The sequence below is a fragment of the Somniosus microcephalus genome, unplaced genomic scaffold (assembly GCF_052327205.1).
Source record: "Somniosus microcephalus isolate GS21.2 unplaced genomic scaffold, FLI_Smic_1.0 unresolved_chr9, whole genome shotgun sequence".
Taxonomy (NCBI): Eukaryota; Metazoa; Chordata; class Chondrichthyes; order Squaliformes; family Somniosidae; genus Somniosus; species Somniosus microcephalus.
This window is the reverse complement of record NW_028225187.1, coordinates 16,291,365-16,313,735: the sequence shown is the minus strand read 5'-3', so window position 1 is coordinate 16,313,735 and position 22,371 is coordinate 16,291,365. Positions and strand designations below refer to the sequence as shown.

At 50.8% G+C, this 22,371-nt stretch overlaps 1 protein-coding gene and 1 long non-coding RNA gene across 3 annotated transcripts in view; both read right to left on the bottom strand.

Moving 5' to 3' along the window:
* Window positions 1-3,792: 3,792 nt before the first annotated feature.
* LOC147084825 (uncharacterized) lies at window positions 3,793-6,071 on the bottom strand. Of its 2 annotated transcripts, none has more exons than XR_015075819.1 (3): window positions 5,846-6,071; window positions 4,390-4,478; window positions 3,793-3,882 (listed from the first exon to the last, which is right to left on the bottom strand). It is a non-coding gene; the product is annotated as an uncharacterized LOC147084825 (long non-coding RNA). The 2 variants fall into 2 exon arrangements; XR_015075820.1 differs by lacking the exon at window positions 5,846-6,071 and adding an exon at window positions 5,182-5,264.
* A 7,089-nt stretch (window positions 6,072-13,160) lies between these two features.
* The window catches only part of prpf31 (PRP31 pre-mRNA processing factor 31 homolog (yeast)), a 47,253-nt gene continuing 38,042 nt past the window's right edge, over window positions 13,161-22,371 (bottom strand). Inside the window, exons 11-14 of the mRNA XM_085979541.1 lie at window positions 20,528-20,600; window positions 17,740-17,868; window positions 14,646-14,744; window positions 13,161-13,555 (exon numbers count right to left, since the gene is read on the bottom strand). Of these exons, the coding sequence (XP_085835667.1) occupies window positions 13,427-13,555; window positions 14,646-14,744; window positions 17,740-17,868; window positions 20,528-20,600 (430 nt within the window). The 3' untranslated portion in view covers window positions 13,161-13,426. The remainder of the gene's footprint in view (window positions 13,556-14,645; window positions 14,745-17,739; window positions 17,869-20,527; window positions 20,601-22,371) is intronic.

Here is a 22,371-nt window from a genome sequence, read left to right as displayed (position 1 = left end):
GTTATACCCAGTAACACACGGTGTGTTATTATATAATATATACAGAGTGTTATACAAAGTAACGCACGGTGTGTTATTATATAATATATACAGGAGTGTTATACCCAGTAACGCACGGTGTGTTATTATATAATATATACAGGAGGGTTCTACCCAGTAACACACGGTGTGTTATTATGTAATATATACAGAGTGTTATACCCAGTAACGCACGGTGTGTTATTATATAATATATATACAGAGTGTTATACCCAGTAACACACGGTGTGTTATTATATAATATATACAGAGTGTTATACCCAGTAACACACGGTGTGTTATTATATAATATATACAGAGTGTTATACCCAGTAACGCACGGTGTGTTATTATATAATATATACAGAGTGTTATACCCAGGAACGCACGGTGTGTTATTATATAATATATACAGAGTGTTATACCCATTAACGCACGGTGTGTTATTATATAATATATACAGGAGGGTTATACCCAGTAACACACGGTGTGTTATTACATATAATATATACAGGAGCGTTATACCCAGTAACACATGGTGTGTTATTATATATAATATATACAGGAGCGTTATTCCCAGTAACACACGGTGTGTAATTATATAATATATACAGAGTGTTATACCCAGTAACGCACAGTGTTATTATATAATATATACAGGAGTGTTATACCCAGTAACGCACGGTGTTATTATATAATATAATATAATATATACAGAGTGTTATACCCAGCAACACACGGTGTGTTATTATATTATACAGGGCGTTATACCCGGTAACGCACGGTGTGTTATTATATAATATGTACAGACTGTTATACCCAGTAACACACGGTGTGTTATTATATAACATGTACAGACTGTTATACCCAGTAACACACGGTGTGTTATTATATAACATGTACAGACTGTTATACCCAGTAACACACGGTGTGTTATTATATAATATGTACAGACTGTTATACCCAGTAACGCACGGTGTGTTATTATATAATATATATACAGGAGTGTTATACCCAGTAACGCACGGTGTGTTATTATATAATATATACAGAGCGTTATACCCAGTAACACACGGTGTGTTATTATATAATATATACAGAGAGTTATACCCAGTAATGCACGGTGTGTTATTATATAATATATACAGGAGGGTTATTCCCAGTAACACACGGTGTGTTATTATATAATATATACAGAGTGTTATACCCAGTAACGCATGGTGTGTTATTATATAATATATACAGAGTGTTATACCCAGTAACACACGGTGTGTTATTGTATAATATATACAGGAGTGTTATACCCAGTAACGCACGGTGTGTTATTATATAATATATAGAGCGTTGTACCCGGTAACGCACGGTGTGTTATTATATAATATATACAGAGCGTTGTACCCGGTAACGCACGGTGTGTTATTATATAATATATACAGAGCGTTGTACCCGGTAACGCACGGTGTGTTATTATATAATATATACAGAGCGTTGTACCCGGTAACGCACGGTGTGTTATTATGTAATATATACAGAGCGTTATACCCAGTAACACACGGTGTGTTATATAATATATACAGGGGTGTTATACCCAGTAACGCACGGTGTGTTATTATATAATATATACAGGAGCATTATACCCAGTAACACACGGTGTGTTATTATATAATATATACAGAGCGTTATACCCAGTAACACACGGTGTGTTATTATATAATATATACAGTGTTATACCCAGTAGCGCACGGTGTGTTATTATATAATATATACAGAGCGTTATACCCGGTAACGCACGGTGTGTTATTATATAATATATACAGAGCGTTGTACCCGGTAACGCACGGTGTGTTATTATATAATATATACAGAGCGTTGTACCCGGTAACGCACGGTGTGTTATTATATAATATATACAGAGCGTTATACCCAGTAACGCACGGTGTGTTATTATATAATATATACAGAGTGTTATACCCAGTAACGCACGGCGTGTTATTATAATATATACAGGAGTGTTATACCCAGTAACGCACGGCGTGTTATTATATAATATATACAGGAGGGTTCTACCCAGTAACACACGGTGTGTTATTATATAATATATACAGAGTGTTATACCCAGTAACGCACGGTGTGTTATTATATAATATATACAGGAGGGTTATACCCAGTAACGCACGGTGTGTTATTATATATAATATATACAGGAGGGTTCTACCCAGTAACGCACGGTGTGTTATTATATAATATATACAGGAGGGTTATACCCAGTAACGCACGGTGTGTTATTATATAATATATACAGGAGGGTTATACCCAGTAACACACGGTGTGTTATTATATATTATACAGGAGCGTTATTCCCAGTAACACACGGTGTGTAATTATATAATATGTGGAGTGTTATACCCAGTAACGCAGTGTTATTATATAATATATACAGGAGTGTTATACCCAGTAACACACGGTGTGTTATTATATTATACAGAGCGTTATACCCGGTAACGCACGGTGTGTTATTATATAATATATACAGAGTGTTATACCCAGTAACACACGGTGTGTTATTATATAATATGTACAGACTGTTATACCCAGTAACACACGGTGTGTTATTATATAATATGTACAGACTGTTATACCCAGTAACACACGGTGTGTTATTATATAATATATACAGGAGTGTTATACCCAGTAACACACGGTGTGTTATTATATAATATATACAGGAGTGTTATACCCAGTAACGCACGGTGTGTTATTATATAATATATACAGGAGTGTTATACCCAGTTACGCACGGTGTGTTATTATATAATATATACAGAGTGTTATACCCAGTAACGCACGGTATGTTATTATATAATATATACAGAGTGTTATACCCAGTAACACACGGTGTGTTATTATATAATATATACAGAGCGTTATACCCAGTAACACACGGTGCGTTATTATATAATATATAGAGCGTTATACCCAGTAACACACGGTGTGTTATTATATAATATACACAGAGTGTTATACCCAGTAACACACGGTGTGTTATTATATATAATATATACAGGAGGGTTATTCCCAGTAACACACGGTGTGTAATTATATAATATATACAGAGTGTTATACCCAGTAACGCACAGCATTATTATATAATATATACAGGAGTGTTATACCCAGTAACGCACGGTGTTATTATATAATATATACAGAGTGTTATACCCAGTAACACACGGTGTGTTATTATATAATATATACAGAGTGCTATACCCGGTAACGCACGGTGTGTTATTATATAATATATACAGAGTGCTATACCCAGTAATGCACGGTGTGTTATTATATAATATATACAGAGTGTTATACCCAGTAACGCACGGTGTGTTATTATATAATTTATACAGGAGTGTTATACCCAGTAACGCACGGTGAGTTATTATATAATATATACAGAGTGTTATACCCAGTAACACACGGTGTGTTATTATATAATATATACAGAGTGTTATACCCAGTAACACACGGTGTGTTATTATATAATATATACAGGAGTGTTATACCCAGTAACGCACGGTGTTATTATATAATATAATATATACAGAGTGTTATACCCAGTAACACATGGTGTGTTATTATTATATGATATATACAGTGTTATACCCAGTAACGCATGGTGTGTTATTATATAATATATACAGAGTGTTATACCCAGTAACGCACGGTGTGTTATTACATAATACATAGAGTGTTATACCCAGTAACGCATGGTGTGTCACAGGTTATACTAATGCCTCTTTCTCACCTTCTGCCAAATATCTTGAAACTGTTCAACTCCTTCACAGACTTTTTTTAAACATCGTTCTATTTCCCCTGCAAGATTAACAGACAGAAACAAGAGAGAGGTTAAATGCGGGTTAGATAGAGGTGAAATCAGCCAGGGTTCCTGCTCCTGATCACTGCCCAGTGACCCCTGGGTTAGAGAGAGAGGGAAATCAGCCAGGGTTCCTGCTCCTGATCACTGTCCAGTGACCCCTGGGTTAGAGAGAGAGGAAATCAGCCAGGGTTCCTGCTCCTGATCACTGTCCAGTGACCCCTGGGTTAGAGAGAGAAGAAATCAGCCAGGGTTCTTGCTCCTGATCACTGCCCAGTGACCCCTGCTGGAGCCTCGCACTTGAAGAACAGGACCACTTTAAGGAAATGAATCCCTGGCCGCCACAGACAAGCAAGGCTGAGTGAGCTGTCCGTACACTTGCAACCTCAGCCAATCTTCCTAAAGGCACACACAACAGCAGGTTAAACGGGACGGCAACAGATCCCGGAGCACTTGTCACCCGAGGGGGGAGTAAGGAGGTACCGACGCGCGCTCTCAGCTCTTACCTTGCAGTTTCCGTTTGTCTGCCATCTCTCTCTCTTTCCACCAGCTAGAGCTGTCCCTTCTGCATCGCTGATGAGAGGGCGCCAACAAACTGTCAATGCAAGAGAGCAAAAAAAACAGGTCTGAGGGCAGGCAAGCAACCACAGCCTGGCAGGCGAATCTGCTGCAGACCTACTTGAGACGTTAAACCCCACCACCATCCCTGCTTGTGCACCCCCTCCTCACTCTCTGGGCGAAGTCAACACTCTGCCGATCTCCATCTCTATTTCCCGTCTCCACCAACCCCTTTAAAGGCAGAGGTCTACCTCTGCCCCATGTCCCCATGCCCGCCACCCCTTCCCGTCCGCAGATGGTCTGGGACATCCAACCGGCCGCGTGGGCTGCCCAGCTCCCGAGCCTAGCGGCGCCAGCTGACACTTGGCGGGCGTGACTCAACGTGGCTCGTGCCCGCTCGGGGCAGGCGCCAGAGAGAGACGTCTCAAAGGGGAGACTTCCCTCGCCTCCGCCGCCGGAGGCAGAGCGGACGCCCCCCCCCAAACGATTAGAACCGCGGCAGCGTCCCCACCCCAACGGCAGCCTCGCCGACATCTGGCAGCCAGGTCCAGCTGCCAACATCTGGCCAGGCTGGTCCACCAAGCCTAAATTGGCCAATTAAAGCTTAAATCGGGGTGGCCCTTGAGCCCCAAAGGGTTGCATGTGGTGAGGAATTTCCTCTAGTTTCTCCTGCACCCAGCAGCTCTTGCAAAGGTTGAGCTTGGATGGAGTTCTCTTGATTGTTCTCCAAGCCCCCTCACCAATTGCTCAAAGGAGGTCCCCATCCAAAATGGCCGCCCTGCCCTTCCTCCCCGGGCTCGGGGGGGTGGGCGCGGCCTCTAACCAACCCCGCCCCCGGACTCTCCCCTCATTGGCCGGCGTCCCCGTCAATCGCCCGCCCCTGGCCGCCCATTGACCGGCGCCACCGACAATCACCCGCCCCTGGCCGACCATTGGCCGGCGCTCCCCTTAACTCGCTCCCGATTGGAGGTCTGGGACAAAGGCTTGGTAGCGATGCCGCCCCCTCCCTCCTCCCCTTCCCATTGGCTGGCTCTGATTTCACCGCCCGCCCCCCTCAGCCCCGCGACCGACTGGTCGCTGCGCACGTCGCTCCACACAGCCCGAGTGCTGATTGGAGGAGATAGCTGTCCGTTAAGGAGAGGGGCGGGACTTGCCGCCCGTTGCTGGGCCCGCCCTCCCCTAAAACCGGTGTAACGTCACCGCCCCGCTGGCACCACCCCGATTGGCGGAGCCGGACGTCCATCAAGAAATGCGCGGTGGCGATTGGCCGAGCACGGAGAGAAGGCGGGGATGGATGCCGTCTCGGAGGGAGAGGCTCCCCATTGGCTAGCGGGAGCCCTCGGTCCCGCCCCTCATGGTGCGAGCGACCCTTCCCATTGGCCAAGACGGCTGTCAGTCACTCACCAAAGCGGACGATTGTCAGCGGGAGCAGGAGGAGGATTTCCACCGAAAGTCTGAGGGGGGGAAAAGCCGCCGTTTTGACCGCGTTGGCCGAGCAGGCGAAGCCGGCGGAAGATGGAGCCGAATCAAGGGGCGTTTTTCCTCTCTTTCGGCCGCGCACTACATGGCGGCGGAGGAGGGAGTGAAGCGGCGGGCGATTCCATCTGAGAGAGGGGTGGCAAGGGGCAACAGTGCGCCTGCGCACAGTGCCGGGCGGTGCCACCTGCTGGCCGGGGGAGGGGGATCAACCTGTCAATCAAGGCGGCCACGCCCCCTTTCTGCTCCTGGCCACGCCTCCTGCATTGTCCCCTTGATTCAAGACAAGTTAGAGCGGGGGAGGCCACTCAGCCCATCGCCACCGTGCTAGCCCATTGCAATTCACTGTCTCCAATTAATCCCATTTACACAGGGGGGGAGGCCACTCAGCCCATCCTCACCGTGCTAGCCCATTGCAATTTACGGTCTCCAATTAATCCCATTTACACAGGGGGGGAGGCCACTCAGCCCATCCTCACCGTGCTAGCCCATTGCAATTTACGGTCTCCAATTAATCCCATTTACACAGGGGGGGAGGCTACTCAGCCCATCCTCACCGTGCTAACCATTGCAATTTGCTGTCTCCAATTAATCCCATTTACACTGAGGGGAGGCCACTCTGCCCATCCTCACCATGCTAGCCCATTGCAATTTACGGTCTCCAATTAACCCCATTGACACAGAGGGGAGGCCACTCTGCCCATCCTGACCGTGCTAGCCCATTGCAATTCACGGTCTCCAATTAATCCCATTCACACTGAGGGGAGGCCACTCCGCCCATCTTCACCGTGCTAGCCCTCTGCAATTCACTGTCTCTGATTGGTCACATTCACACTGAGGGGAGGCCACTCTGCCCATCCTCACCATGCTAGCCCATTGCAATTCACGGTCTCCAATTAATCCCATTCACACTGAGGGGAGGCCACTCCGCCCATCTTCACCGTGCTAGCCCTCTGCAATTCACTGTCTCTGATTGGTCACATTCACACTGAGGGGAGGCCACTCTGCCCATCCTCACCATGCTAGCCCATTGCAATTTACGGTCTCCAATTAATCCCATTCACACTGAGGGGAGGCCACTCTGCCCATCCTGACCGTGCTAGCCCATTGCAATTCACTGTCTCCAATTAATCCCATTCACACTGAGGGGAGGCCACTCTGCCCATCCTCACCGTGCTAGCCCATTGCAATTTGCTGTCTCCAATTAATCCCATTTACACTGAGGGGAGGCCACTCTGCCCATCCTCACCATGCTAGCCCATTGCAATTTACGGTCTCCAATTAACCCCATTCACACAGAGGGGAGGCCACTCTGCCCATCCTGACCGTGCTAGCCCATTGCAATTCACGGTCTCCAATTAATCCCATTCACACTGAGGGGAGGCCACTCCGCCCATCTTCACCGTGCTAGCCCTCTGCAATTCACTGTCTCTGATTGGTCACATTCACACTGAGGGGAGGCCACTCTGCCCATCCTCACCATGCTAGCCCATTGCAATTTACGGTCTCCAATTAATCCCATTCACACTGAGGGGAGGCCACTCTGCCCATCCTGACCGTGCTAGCCCATTGCAATTCACTGTCTCCAATTAATCCCATTCACACTGAGGGGAGGCCACTCTGCCCATCCTGACCGTGCTAGCCCATTGCAATTTACGGTCTCCAATTAATCCCATTCACACTGAGGGGAGGCCACTCTGCCCATCCTCACCGTGCTAGCCCATTGCAATTTGCTGTCTCCAATTAATCCCATTCACACTGAGGGGAGGCCACTCCGCCCATCCTCACCGTGCTAGCCCTCTGCAATTCACTGTCTCCGATTAGTCACATTCACACTGAGGGGAGGCCACTCTGCCCATCCTCACCGTGCTAGCCCATTGCAATTTACGGTCTCCAATTAATCCCATTCACACTGAGGGGAGGCCACTCTGCCCATCCTCACCGTGCTAGCCCATTGCAATTTGCTGTCTCCAATTAATCCCCTTCACACTGAGGGGAGGCCACTCTGCCCATCCTGACCGTGCTAGCCCATTGCAATTTACGGTCTCCAATTAATCCCCTTCACACTGAGGGGAGGCCACTCTGCCCATCCTCACCATGCTAGCCCATTGCAATTTACGGTCTCCAATTAATCCCATTCACACTGAGGGGAGGCCACTCTGCCCATCCTCACCATGCTAGCCCATTGCAATTTACGGTCTCCAATTAATCCCATTCACACTGAGGGGAGGCCACTCTGCCCATCCTCACCATGCTAGCCCATTGCAATTTACGGTCTCCAATTAATCCCATTCACACTGAGGGGAGGCCACTCTGCCCATCCTCACCATGCTAGCCCATTGCAATTTGCTGTCTCCAATTAATCCCCTTCACACTGAGGGGAGGCCACTCTGCCCATCCTCACCGTGCTAGCCCATTGCAATTTGCTGTCTCCAATTAATCCCATTCACAGAGAGGGGAGGCCACTCAGCCCATCCTGACCATGCTAGCCCATTGCAATTTGCTGTCTCCAATTAATCCCATTCACACAGAGGGGGAGGCCATTCTGCCCATCCTCACCGTGCTAGCCCATTGCAATTTACGGTCTCCAATTAATCCCATTCACACAGAGGGGGAGGCCACTCAGCCCATCCTCACGGTGCTAGCCCATTGCAATTTGCTGTCTCCAATTAATCCCCTTCACACTGAGCGGAGGCTACTCTGCCCATCCTCACCGTGCTAGCCCTCTGCAATTCACTGTCTCCGATTGATCACATTCACAGAGAGGGGAGGCCACTCAGCCCAGCGCCACCGTGCTAGCCCATTGCAATTTACGGTCTCCAATTAATCCCATTCACACAGAGGGGAGGCCACTCAGCCCATCCTGACCGTGCTAGCCCATTGCAATTTACGGTCTCCAATTAATCCCATTCACACAGAGGGGAGGCCACTCAGCCAATCCTCACCGTGCTAGCCCATTGCAATTTACGGTCTCCAATTAATTCCATTCACACTGAGGGGAGGCCACTCAGCCCATCCTGACCGTGCTAGCCCATTGCAATTCACGGTCTCCAATTAATCCCATTCACACTGAGGGGAGGCCACTCCGCCCATCTTCACCGTGCTAGCCCTCTGCAATTCACTGTCTCCAATTAACCCCATTGACACAGAGGGGAGGCCACTCTGCCCATCCTGACCGTGCTAGCCCATTGCAATTCACGGTCTCCAATTAATCCCATTCACACTGAGGGGAGGCCACTCCGCCCATCTTCACCGTGCTAGCCCTCTGCAATTCACTGTCTCTGATTGGTCACATTCACACTGAGGGGAGGCCACTCTGCCCATCCTCACCATGCTAGCCCATTGCAATTTACGGTCTCCAATTAATCCCATTCACACTGAGGGGAGGCCACTCTGCCCATCCTGACCGTGCTAGCCCATTGCAATTCACTGTCTCCAATTAATCCCATTCACACTGAGGGGAGGCCACTCTGCCCATCCTCACCGTGCTAGCCCATTGCAATTTGCTGTCTCCAATTAATCCCATTTACACTGAGGGGAGGCCACTCTGCCCATCCTCACCATGCTAGCCCATTGCAATTTACGGTCTCCAATTAACCCCATTCACACAGAGGGGAGGCCACTCTGCCCATCCTGACCGTGCTAGCCCATTGCAATTCACGGTCTCCAATTAATCCCATTCACACTGAGGGGAGGCCACTCCGCCCATCTTCACCGTGCTAGCCCTCTGCAATTCACTGTCTCTGATTGGTCACATTCACACTGAGGGGAGGCCACTCTGCCCATCCTCACCATGCTAGCCCATTGCAATTTACGGTCTCCAATTAATCCCATTCACACTGAGGGGAGGCCACTCTGCCCATCCTGACCGTGCTAGCCCATTGCAATTCACTGTCTCCAATTAATCCCATTCACACTGAGGGGAGGCCACTCTGCCCATCCTGACCGTGCTAGCCCATTGCAATTTACGGTCTCCAATTAATCCCATTCACACTGAGGGGAGGCCACTCTGCCCATCCTCACCGTGCTAGCCCATTGCAATTTGCTGTCTCCAATTAATCCCATTCACACTGAGGGGAGGCCACTCCGCCCATCCTCACCGTGCTAGCCCTCTGCAATTCACTGTCTCCGATTAGTCACATTCACACTGAGGGGAGGCCACTCTGCCCATCCTCACCGTGCTAGCCCATTGCAATTTGCTGTCTCCAATTAATCCCCTTCACACTGAGGGGAGGCCACTCTGCCCATCCTGACCGTGCTAGCCCATTGCAATTTACGGTCTCCAATTAATCCCCTTCACACTGAGGGGAGGCCACTCTGCCCATCCTCACCATGCTAGCCCATTGCAATTTACGGTCTCCAATTAATCCCATTCACACTGAGGGGAGGCCACTCTGCCCATCCTCACCATGCTAGCCCATTGCAATTTACGGTCTCCAATTAATCCCATTCACACTGAGGGGAGGCCACTCTGCCCATCCTCACCATGCTAGCCCATTGCAATTTACGGTCTCCAATTAATCCCATTCACACTGAGGGGAGGCCACTCTGCCCATCCTCACCATGCTAGCCCATTGCAATTTGCTGTCTCCAATTAATCCCCTTCACAGAGAGGGGAGGCCACTCAGCCCATCCTGACCATGCTAGCCCATTGCAATTTGCTGTCTCCAATTAATCCCATTCACACAGAGGGGGAGGCCATTCTGCCCATCCTCACCGTGCTAGCCCATTGCAATTTACGGTCTCCAATTAATCCCATTCACACAGAGGGGGAGGCCACTCAGCCCATCCTCACGGTGCTAGCCCATTGCAATTTGCTGTCTCCAATTAATCCCCTTCACACTGAGCGGAGGCTACTCTGCCCATCCTCACCGTGCTAGCCCTCTGCAATTCACTGTCTCCGATTGATCACATTCACAGAGAGGGGAGGCCACTCAGCCCAGCGCCACCGTGCTAGCCCATTGCAATTTACGGTCTCCAATTAATCCCATTCACACAGAGGGGAGGCCACTCAGCCCATCCTGACCGTGCTAGCCCATTGCAATTTACGGTCTCCAATTAATCCCATTCACACAGAGGGGAGGCCACTCAGCCAATCCTCACCGTGCTAGCCCATTGCAATTTACGGTCTCCAATTAATTCCATTCACACTGAGGGGAGGCCACTCAGCCCATCCTGACCGTGCTAGCCCATTGCAATTCACGGTCTCCAATTAATCCCATTCACACTGAGGGGAGGCCACTCCGCCCATCTTCACCGTGCTAGCCCTCTGCAATTCACTGTCTCTGATTGGTCACATTCACACTGAGGGGAGGCCACTCTGCCCATCCTCACCATGCTAGCCCATTGCAATTTGCTGTCTCCAATTAATCCCATTCACAGAGAGGGGAGGCCACTCAGCCCATCCTGACCGTGCTAACCCATTGCAATTTGCTGTCTCCAATTAATCCCATTCACACAGAGGGGGAGGCCATTCTGCCCATCCTCACCGTGCTAGCCCTTTGCAATTTACGGTCTCCAATTAATCCCATTCACACAGGAGGGGAGGCCATTCTGCCCATCCTCACGGTGCTAGAACATTGCAATTTACGGTCTCCAATTAATCCCATTCACACTGAGGGGAGGCCACTCAGCCCATCCTCACGGTGCTAGCCCATTGCAATTTACAGTCTCCAATTAATCCCCTTCACACTGAGCGGAGGCTACTCTGCCCATCCTCACCGTGCTAGCCCTCTGCAATTCACTGTCTCCGATTGATCGCATTCACAGAGAGGGGAGGCCACTCAGCCCAGCGCCACCGTGCTAGCCCATTGCAATTTACGGTCTCCAATTAATCCCATTTACACAGGCGGGGAGGCCACTCTGCCCATCCTCACCATGCTAGCCCATTGCAATTCAGTGTCTCTAATTAATCCCTTGCAGAGGGGAGGCTGCTCTGCCCATCCTGACCGTGCTAGCCCTCTGCAATTCACTGTCTCTGATTGATCCCATTCAGATAGAGGGGAGGCCACTCAGCCCATCCTGACCATGCTAGCCCTTTGCAATTCAGTCTCCGATTGATACCATTCACAGTGAGGGGAGGCCACTCTGCCCACCCTGACCGTGCTAGCACTCAGCAATTCACTGTCTCCGATTGATCCCATTCACAGAGGGAAGTCCACTCTGCCCATCCTGACCGTGCTAGCCCCCCCCCCCCCATTGCAATCGCCTATCTCCGATTGATCCCAGAGAGGGGCGGCTGTTCCGCCCATCTTGAGCATGCTAGCCCTTTGCAAAGAAATATCTGAAATTAATCCCAGCACATCAACTAATTCAGCCCATCCATTCGCAAAGAACCATCTCCAATTTATCCCATTGACACAGCACACAGGGTGGCCATTCAACCCATCCGGACCACGCTAGCCCCCCCCATAGCAATCACCTATCTCCAATTAAGGCAATGCACAAAATGAGACAACACAGATTGGAGGCCATTCGACACATCCTACTGCAACAAACTAATTCCAATTAAGCCCATTAATACAGCACAAAGAGAGGCCATTAGGCCCATCCTGACCATGCTAGCTCCCTTTGCAAAGAGCTTCCCCCACTTAAAAAGACTTGCATCTCTCCAGCACCTTTTACCACCTCAGGACATCCCAAAGCTCTTCGCAGCCAATGAAGTACTTTTTTTGAAGTGTAGTCACTGTTGTAATGTAGGAAACACGGCAGCCAATTTGAGCACAGCAAGCTCCCACGAACAACAATTTGAAAATGACCAGATAGTCTGTTTTAGTGATTTTGATAGAGAGATAAATATTGGGCAGAATTCCCCCAACACTTCTTCCAATAGTCGCCGTTGGATCTTTTAGGTCCGAGCGGGCAGACGGGGCCTCGGTCGAATGTCTCTTCCGAAAGACGGCACTCCCTCAGTACTGCCCCTCCGACAGTGCGGCGCTCCCTCAGTACTGCCCCTCCGACAGTGCGGCGCTCCCTCAGTACTGCCCCTCCGACAGTGCGGCGCTCCCTCAGTACTGCCCCTCCGACAGTGCGACGCTCCCTCAGTACTGCCCCTCCGACATTGCGGCGCTCCCTCAGTACTGCCCCTCTGACAGTGTGGCGATCCCTCTGTTCTCTCTCATTCGCTGATAGAATGCAGCAATCAGGAAAGAGCTGAATGGTGTGTGAGAGTGTGTGAGAGGCTACAATGAATTACCAGACACGAGCCGGACAGGGTTCAATAAAATGCAGGCACACAAACAACCTGGAGCAAAAAAAAAAAGTTTTATTCTGTTCTTTTTTAAATATATAAAATCGCAGGGAGAGAAGCAGAGGAATGAAATAATTTAAAAATAAACGCCTTGGTGTGGGGGGGTGGACCAAAGTAAAGCAGAACGTGCAGCACTGTGGAGGAGGGAGAGATGGTCCCGTCACTGCATCGACACCGCCCCCCCACCGTCGCTGGTCCAGGCGCTCGGCGGAGAGACTCCTGTCCCGCCCGAGAGCCACGCTCCGGCCAACACGGCCCCCTCAGAAGAGTCTCAGCTTCTCCTCTTTCTCCCGCTTCACCTTCACAAATTCGGCCATGTTGGAGAAGTATTTCTGATTGGCCTCCGCCACCTTCTTCTCCGCTGCCTGTGGGTTAACGATCTCCAGGCCCTGGGGGAGGAGGAGGGGGGCACAGAGGGTCATTCTACTGCTGCAGGCATCACTCCCCTAAAGCAGATCATGGAGGACGGAGGTACCAGCTCTCCCCTCTCTCTAACCCAGGGGTCACTAGGCAGTGATCAGGAGCAGGAACCCTGGCTGATTCCCCCTCTCTCTAACCCAGGGGTCACTGGACAGTGATCAGGAGCAGGAACCCTGGCTGATTTCCCTCTCTCTCTAACCCAGGGGTCACTGGGCAGTGATCAGGAGCAGGAACCCTGGCTGATTTCCCCTCTCTCTCTAACCCAGGGGTCACTGGACAGTGATCAGGAGCAGGAACCCTGGCTGATTCCCCCTCTCTCTAACCCAGGGGTCACTGGACAGTGATCAGGAGCAGGAACCCTGGCTGATTTCCCCTCTCTCTCTCTAACCCAGGGCTCACTGGGCAGTGATCAGGAGCAGGAACCCTGGCTGATTTCCCCTCTCTCTCTAACCCAGGGGTCACTGGACAGTGATCAGGAGCAGGAACCCTGGCTGATTTCCCCCTCTCTCTAACCCAGGGGTCACTGGGCAGTGATCAGGAGCAGGAACCCTGGCTAATTTCCCCTCTCTCTAACCCAGGGGTCACTGGACAGTGATCAGGAGCAGGAACCCTGGCTGATTTCCTCTCTCTCTAACCCAGGGGTCACTGGCCAGTGATCAGGAGCAGGAACCCTGGCTGATATCCCCTCTCTCTAACCCAGGGGTCACTGGACAGTGATCAGGAGCAGGAACCCTGGCTGATTTCCCCCTCTCTCTAACCCAGGGGTCATTGGACAGTGATCAGGAGCAGGAACCCTGGCTGATATCCCCTCTCTCACTAACCAGGGGTCACTGGGCAGTGATCAGGAGCAGGAACCCTGGCTGATATCCCCTCTCTCACTAACCAGGGGTCACTGGGCAGTGATCAGGAGCAGGAACCCTGGCTGATTTCCCCTCTCACTAACCAGGGGTCACTGGGCAGTGATCAGGAGCAGGAACCCTGGCTGATATCCCCTCTCTCTCTAATCCAGGGGTCAATGACGAGCACACACCCCACACGTTCCCAGATTCCACAGCTTACCTGAAGGGGCGTGAAGGCGACGCTGGACGCGGTTCCGGAGGAGCGGTCTCGGATGGTCGATTTCCCTCCGTACACCATGCTTTGCTTCTGGAGCGTGCGCTGGTTGGAAGAAGAGAGACAAATTAGAACAGTCAGCAGCGATGACAGAAAACCAGCTACAGCAAGGAATGTGGAGAGTCTAACTCTGGCTCTCTTTTCCCCCCCCCGACCCCCTCCTCCACAGTCAGTTCCAAAACCAGTGTGTTCTCAATAATCCCCCCCCCCCCCCCCCGAAAAATCACATTTATACCCCGCCTTTAACACAGTAAAACATCCCAAGCTGCCTCACGACAGCGTAAATCAGACATAATTCGACACCGAGACACACAAGATGATATTAGGACAGACAGGTGACCAAAAGCTTGGTCAAAGAGGTCGAATCTGTTTAAACCGCTGTGGTAAACCACTGTTAACTCTGTACATGTCTGTGTGGTAAACCACTGTTAACTCTGTACAGGTCCGGGCATGTCTCCGCCCCTGGCTCCACCCCTAAGCCCGGGTATAAAGGTGACTCACCACCCTTCCCCCCGAGAGCTCTTAGGATGGATCCACTAGCAGAGGCATGCTCCAGTTCTTAGTCAATAAAAGCCTACTTCGTATAAGTTCAACTCGTAGTCTTTGGTGTTGTTGTTGGACCATTCCTTTCTTGCGGTTGATGCACTAACACCTCCAGTTTATTGAGACGATAGCAAAATACTGCGGATGTTGGAAATCCGAAATAACAACAGAAAATGCTGGAAAAACTCAGCAGGTCAGGCAACATCCGTGGAGAGAAATTTGAGTTGACGTTTCGGGTCGAAACCCTTCTTCAAAACTGGAAAGAAAAGAAATTAGATCGAAGGCAGGGCTGCGACCGGACAAAAGAAGTGAAAGAAACAAAAGGAGTAAAAGATACAATAAAAGGTATTCGAAGCCAGACGAGATGGTAATAGGCTGAGATTAGGTGTGAAGTGTACTGGCAGGGCAAGAGATAGCTGCCAGGTGTGAGAGCGAAACAAAAGGAAAGGGGGGGGGGGGGGAAAAGGAGTGGAAAAATTACAAGAAAAAATGTAATAGGGGCCGAGGTTATGATCTGAAATTGTTGAACTCGATATTGAGCCCGGAAGGCTGCAGGGTGCCTAATCGGAAGATGAGGTGCTGTTCCTCGAGTTTACGTTGAGCTTCCGTTGAACAATACAAGAGGCCAAGGACGGTGAGGTCCGAGTGGGAATGGAGCGGTGAATTAAAGTGACAGGCGACCGGAAGCTCGGGGTCACCCTTACGGACTGAACGGAGGTGTTCCGCAAAGCGGTCACCCAATCTGCGTTTGGTCTCCCCAATGTAGAGGAGACCGCATCGTGAGCAGTGAATACAGTATACTAGATTGCAAGAAGTACAAGTAAATCGCTGTTTCACCTGGAAGGGGTGTTTGGGGCCCTGAACAGTGGGAAGGGGGGAGGAGGTATAGGGGCAGGTGTTACATCTCCTGCGCTTGCACGGGAAGGTGCCATGTGAAGGAGAAGGGCTGTTGGGGGTGATTGAGGAGTGGACTAGGGTGTCTCGGAGAGAGCGGTCCCTGCGGAATGCTGAAAGGGGAGGGGAGGGGAAGATACGTTTGGTGGTGGGATCACTTTGGAGGTAGCGGAAATGCCGGAGGATGATCCGTTGAATGTGGAGGCTGGTGGGGTGAAAGGTGAGGACAAGGGGAACCCTATCGTGGTTCTGGGAGGGAGGGGCAGGGGTGAGGGCAGAAGTGCGGGAGATAGAACTGACACGGTCGAGGGCCGTGTCAAGCACGGTAGAGGGGAATCCTCGGTTGCGGAAAAAGGAAGACATGTTGGAAGCACTGGTGTGGAAGGTGGCATCGTCGGAGCAGATACGGCGGAGACGGAGAAACTGGGAGAATGGAATAGAGCCTAGTCCGAAGTCGTGAAAGCTCCCAAGGCGCTTCACAGGAGCGATTATCAAACAAAATTTGACACCGAGCCACAGAAGGCGATGTTAGGTCAGGTGAGGTCGGTTTTAAGGAGCGTCTTAAAGGAAGAGAGAGAGGCGGAGGGGTTTAGGGAGGGAATTCCAGAGCTCAGGGCCCCAGGCAGCTGAAGGCACGGCCGCCAAAGGTGGAGCGATGGAAATCGGGGATGCTCAAGAGGCCAGAATTGGAGGAGCGCAGAGATCGCAGAGGGTTGTAGGGACTGGAGGAGGTTACAGAGATAGGGAGGGGGCGAGGGGCCATGGAGGGATTTGAACAGGAGGATGAGAATTGTAGGGGCTGGAGGAGGTTACAGAGATAGAGAGGGGCCGAGGGCCATGGAGGGATTTGAACAGGAGGATGAGAATTGTAGGGGCTGGAGGAGGTTACAGAGATAGGGAGGGGGCGAGGGGCCATGGAGGGATTTGAACAGGAGGATGAGAATTGTTGGGCTGGAGGAGGTTACAGAGATAGGGAGGGGGCGAGGGGCCATGGAGGGATTTGAACAGGAGGATGAGAATTGTAGGGGCTGGAGGGGGTTACAGAGGTAGGGAGGGGGGCGAGGGGCCATGGAGGGATTTGAACAGGAGGATGAGAATTGTAGGGCTGGAGGAGGTTACAGAGGTAGGGAGGGGGGCGAGGGGCCATGGAGGGATTTGAACAGGAGGATGAGAATTGTAGGGCTGGAGGAGGTTACAGAGATAGGGAGGGGGCGAGGGGCCATGCAGGGATTTGAAGAGGAGGATGGGAATTGTAGGGGCTGGAGGAGGTTACAGAGATAGGGAGGGGGCGAGGGGCCATGGAGGGATTTGAAGAGGATGAGGAGAATTGTAGGGCTGGAGGAGGTTACAGAGATAGGGAGGGTGCGAGGGCCATGGAGGGATTTGAAGAGGAGGATGAGAATTGTAGGGCTGGAGGAGGTTACAGAGATAGGGAGGGGCCGAGGGCCATGGAGGGATTTGAACAGGAGGATGAGAATTGTAGGGCTGGAGGAGGTTACAGAGATAGGGAGGGGCCGAGGGCCATGGAGGGATTTGAACAGGAGGATGACCGCACCGATCCCAGGAGAGGAGTCCTGGATGGCTCCGGGTCCCCCGTCCCTACCTGTAGTGATTTGGAGATCCGGGCCTTCGTTGCCTCGTTGGCCTGTGCAGCCCGCACTCTCCCGCTACCAGATTTCCCCAGCGTCCCCAGGCTGAATCCAAGGTCTTCCTGATAGGCGTCCTCTTCAATCTGTCGGTAGAAACAGTCCCGGTTAGCGCGGCGGGGGGGGGGGGGGGGGCGGGGATTGTTGGCCCCCCCTCCTTCCCCAACCCCTTCAGAGAAAGATATCGCCCCGATACATCACTCAGGTGAATAGTAAAAAAAAGACTTGCATTTCTATTGTGCCTTTCACGGCCACCAGACGTCCCAAAGCACTTTACAGCCAATGAAGTACTTTTGGAGTGTGGTCACTGTTGTAACGTGGGAAACAGCACAAACGGAGGCCATTCGGCCCATCCACTCCCCCTCGCTCTTCCCCCTCAGCCCTGCAAATTTTCCCCTTCAAGTATTTCTCCAATTCCCTTTTGAAAGTTACTATTGAATCTGCTTCCACCGCCCTTTCAGGCAGCGCGTTCCAGATCACAACAACTCGCTGCGGAAAAACATTCTCCTCATCTCCCCTCTGGTTCTTTAGCCGATTATCTTCAATCTGTGTCCTCTGGTTACCGACCCTCCTGCCACTGGAAACAGTTTCTCCTTATTTACTCCATCAAAACCCTTCGTGATTTTGAACACCTCGATTAAATCTCCCCTTAACCTTCTCTGCTCTAAGGAGAACAATCCCAGCTTCTCCAGTCTCTCCACATCACTGAAGTCCCTCATCCCGGGTACCATTCTGGTCAATCTCCCCTTAACCTTCTCTGCTCCAAGGAGAACAATCCCAGCTTCTCCAGTCTCTCCACATCACTGAGGTCCCTCATCCCTATTACCATTCTGGTCAATCTCCCCTTAACCTTCTCTGCTCCAAGGAGAACAATCCCAGCTTCTCCAGTCTCTCCACATCACTGAGGTCCCTCATCCCTATTACCATTCTGGTCAATCTCCCCTTAACCTTCTCTGCTCCAAGGAGAACAATCCCAGCTTCTCCAGTCTCTCCACATCACTGAGGTCCCTCATCCCTATTACCATTCTGGTCAATCTCCCCTTAACCTTCTCTGCTCCAAGGAGAACAATCCCAGCTTCTCGAGTCTCTCCACATCACTGAAGTCCCTCATCCCTGGTCCCATTCTGGTCAATCTCCCCCTTAACCTTCTCTGCTCCAAGGAGAACAACCACAGCTTCTCCAGTCTCTCCACATCACTGAAGTCCCTCATCCCCGGTACCATTCTGGTCAATCTCCCCTTAACCTTCTCTGCTCTAAGGAGAACAATCCCAGCTTCTCCAGTCTCTCCACATCACTGAAGTCCCTCATTCCTGGTCCCATTCTGGTCAATCTCCCCTTAACCTTCTCTGCTCTAAGGAGAACAACCCCAGCTTCTCCAGTCTCTCCACATCACTGAAGTCCCTCATCCCTGGTCCCATTCTGGTCAATCTCCCCTTAACCTTCTCTGCTCTAAGGAGAACAATCCCAGCTTCTCCAGTCTCTCCACATCACTGAAGTCCCTCATTCCTGGTCCCATTCTGGTCAATCTCCCCTTAACCTTCTCTGCTCTAAGGAGAACAACCCCAGCTTCTCCAGTCTCTCCACATCACTGAAGTCCCTCATCCCTGGTCCCATTCTGGTCAATCTCCCCTTAACCTTCTCTGTTCTAAGGAGAACAATCCCAGCTTCTCCAGTCTCTCCACATCACTGAAGTCCCTGATACCATTCTGGTTCTACTTCCGCCCTCCCTCGCTCACCCAATCCCTCCTACAGTCTCTTGCCCCCACCATCACATCTCAAGGGGGTTTCCCCATACTCCTCCCACTCTGGGACATGAGCCTGTAATCCAGGCAGACACTCCCGGACTCGAACCCGCAACCTCCTTACCCTTAGCGGAGGGAGTGGGAACCTCCTGACCCTTCGCGGAGGGAGTAGGGACCCCCCCCCCCGCCAACACCAAGGGGACACCATTATCTCCATTTGAAAATCGATAGACCAACAGAAAATAACCTCGAATTAGTGTGCACAATATCTCCAAGAGCAATTAGTCTCTAGCTGACCATTTACAGGAAACTTTGGTTTATCCGGAGGTTAACTGTCCGGAATGCTCGATCCACCGGCAAAAATCAGGAGCTGTTTCGTTAGGTTTTTTTTCTTCTCTTTGCTTTTTTTCCACCAGTCAGGCTCTGCAAGGTCTCGCTGAAGCTGTTGCTAAGCTATAGAGACGCTTGCAAGGTACGGCCGACTGTTTAGAAGCTGTTAGGGTTCGTTGCCAGATACGGAGCTCAAGCTCCGTATGTTTCAACATTAGCGCTGGTTTGTCCGGCAGTTTTGATGGGACGGCATCAGCTCGGTCCCGTCGGTGCCGGATATCACAAAGTTTCCTGTACAATGTTCCCAGAGAGCAATTAGCCTCTAGCTGACCATTTACAATGTTCCCAAAGAGCAATTAGTCTCTAGCTGACCATTTACAATGTTCCCAAAGAGCAATTAGCCTCTAGCTGACCATTTACAATGTTCCCAAAGAGCAATTAGCCTCTAGCTGACCATTTACAATGTTCCCAAAGAGCAATTAGCCTCTAGCTGACCATTTACAATGTTCCCAAAGAGCAATTAGCCTCTAGCTGACCACAGGATTCACAATATCCCTAATATAGAATGAGCAATGCCGTGGGCGATCGGTTAGCGTCACAACACGTGATCGGGGAAGATTATTCCCCGTCACAAACCCGTCCCCTGATCCCCCAACGAGCCAGCCGTCCTCACCTCTCCGAAGCACATGCGATTGGCTTGCTTCCGGATCTCAGTCAGCCCCAGTCGCTCCTTCATTTTGCGATACCTGTGGGGGTGGAAATGGAATGTCACTGGTGGCAACGGGTTAAGGGAATCAAGGGGGCCGCACAACTCGACACAGTACCCAAGGCAGGAGCGTTAAGTACTGTCTGCGCTAACCCTGCCCCCCCTCCACATGCGAAGGGCAGACGGGGCCTCAGTTCAAGCTCATTCGAAAGACAGCACCTCCGACAGTGCAGCACTCCCTCAGTACTGGCACCGGGGAGTGTGGGCCTGGATTATGGAGCTCGAGTCCTAGAGTATATATATCTACCTCCGACAGTGCAGCACTCCCTCAGTACTGGCACCGGGGAGTGTGGGCCTGGATTATGGGGCTCGAGCCCTAGAGTATATACATCTACCTCCGACAGTGCAGCGCTCCCTCAGTACTGGCACCGGGGAGTGTGGGCCTGGATTATGGAGCTCGAGTCCTGGAGTATATACATCTACCTCCGACAGTGCAGCGCTCCCTCAGTACTGGCGAGTGTGGGCCTGGATTATGGGGCTCGAGTCCTAGAGTATATACATCTACCTCCAACAGTGCAGCGCTCCCTCAGTACTAGCACCGGGGAGTGTGGGCCTGGATTATGGTGCTCGAGTCCTAGAGTATATACATCTACCTCCGACAGTGCAGCGCTCCCTCAGTACTAGCACCGGGGAGTGTGGGCCTGGATTATGGAGCTCGAACCCACAATCTTTTGACTCAAAAAGGTGAGAAAGTGCTCTCTGACTGACCCGGAGGCGGTGCTTACTTAACAACGACCTAACTTGGCAGTATTATGTCCGTTTATGATTGAGACACGGACAGCAGGAGTTGAACAAAACAAGTCTTTACTGAAAGGAGTCAATCGGGAAACTGAAACTACAGAGGCTTACTAGCACCTTTTATACAGGGGTGGTCACTGCCGGTACTGCAGTCTGAGACCAGTTATTCTCTTAAAGGTACATACACAACAATTCCTCCCCTTTTAGATAAACAGTACATAACATTCATTTAACAACTAAATGATAACTAATTACAATCACAATTACGGTTGTGTGGTAAACCACTGTTAACTCTGTACAAGTCTGGGCATGTCTCCACCCCTGAGCCCGGGTATAAAGGTGACTCACCACCCTTCCCCCGAGAGCTCTTAGGATGGATCCACTAGCAGAGGCATGCTCCAGTTCTTAGTCAATAAAAGCCTACTTCATATAAGTGCAACTCGTAGTCTTTGGTGTTGTTGATAGTGCATCAATTTTATTGACTAAATTTTCAGCATGGAGCAAATCTTGAAGCCGGAACGTTTAGACCTGGATCCTCAAGCAGCAGATGCAGCCAATAACTTTGAACACTGGCTGAGCTGTTTCGAAGCCTTCCTGGAGGCCTCCGTCACTACAGATGACGCGAAACGGCTCGTCTTGAACTCACGGGTGAGCCACCGAGTCTACTCGATCATCCGAGACGCCACAACTTACGCGGCCGCCATCGCGACGCTAAAGGAACAATACGCGAGGCCTGTTAACGAGGTCTACGCCAGACACCTCCTGGCTACCCGAAAACAGCGCCCCGGGGAATCGGGCGCCGAATATTTACTGGCACAGAGTCCTCGGCCGGGCCTGTAATTGCAAAGCGGTGACGGCCAAGGAATGCACGGAAGACCTGATCCGAGACGCCTACGTAGCCGGCATCAGGTCCAACTATACTCGGCAGAGGCTGCTGGAACAGAAGGGGCCCGACCTGCAGAAGACGGTGGCCCTCGCTAACTCGTTAGACGTGGCCCTCCAGAACATGGACG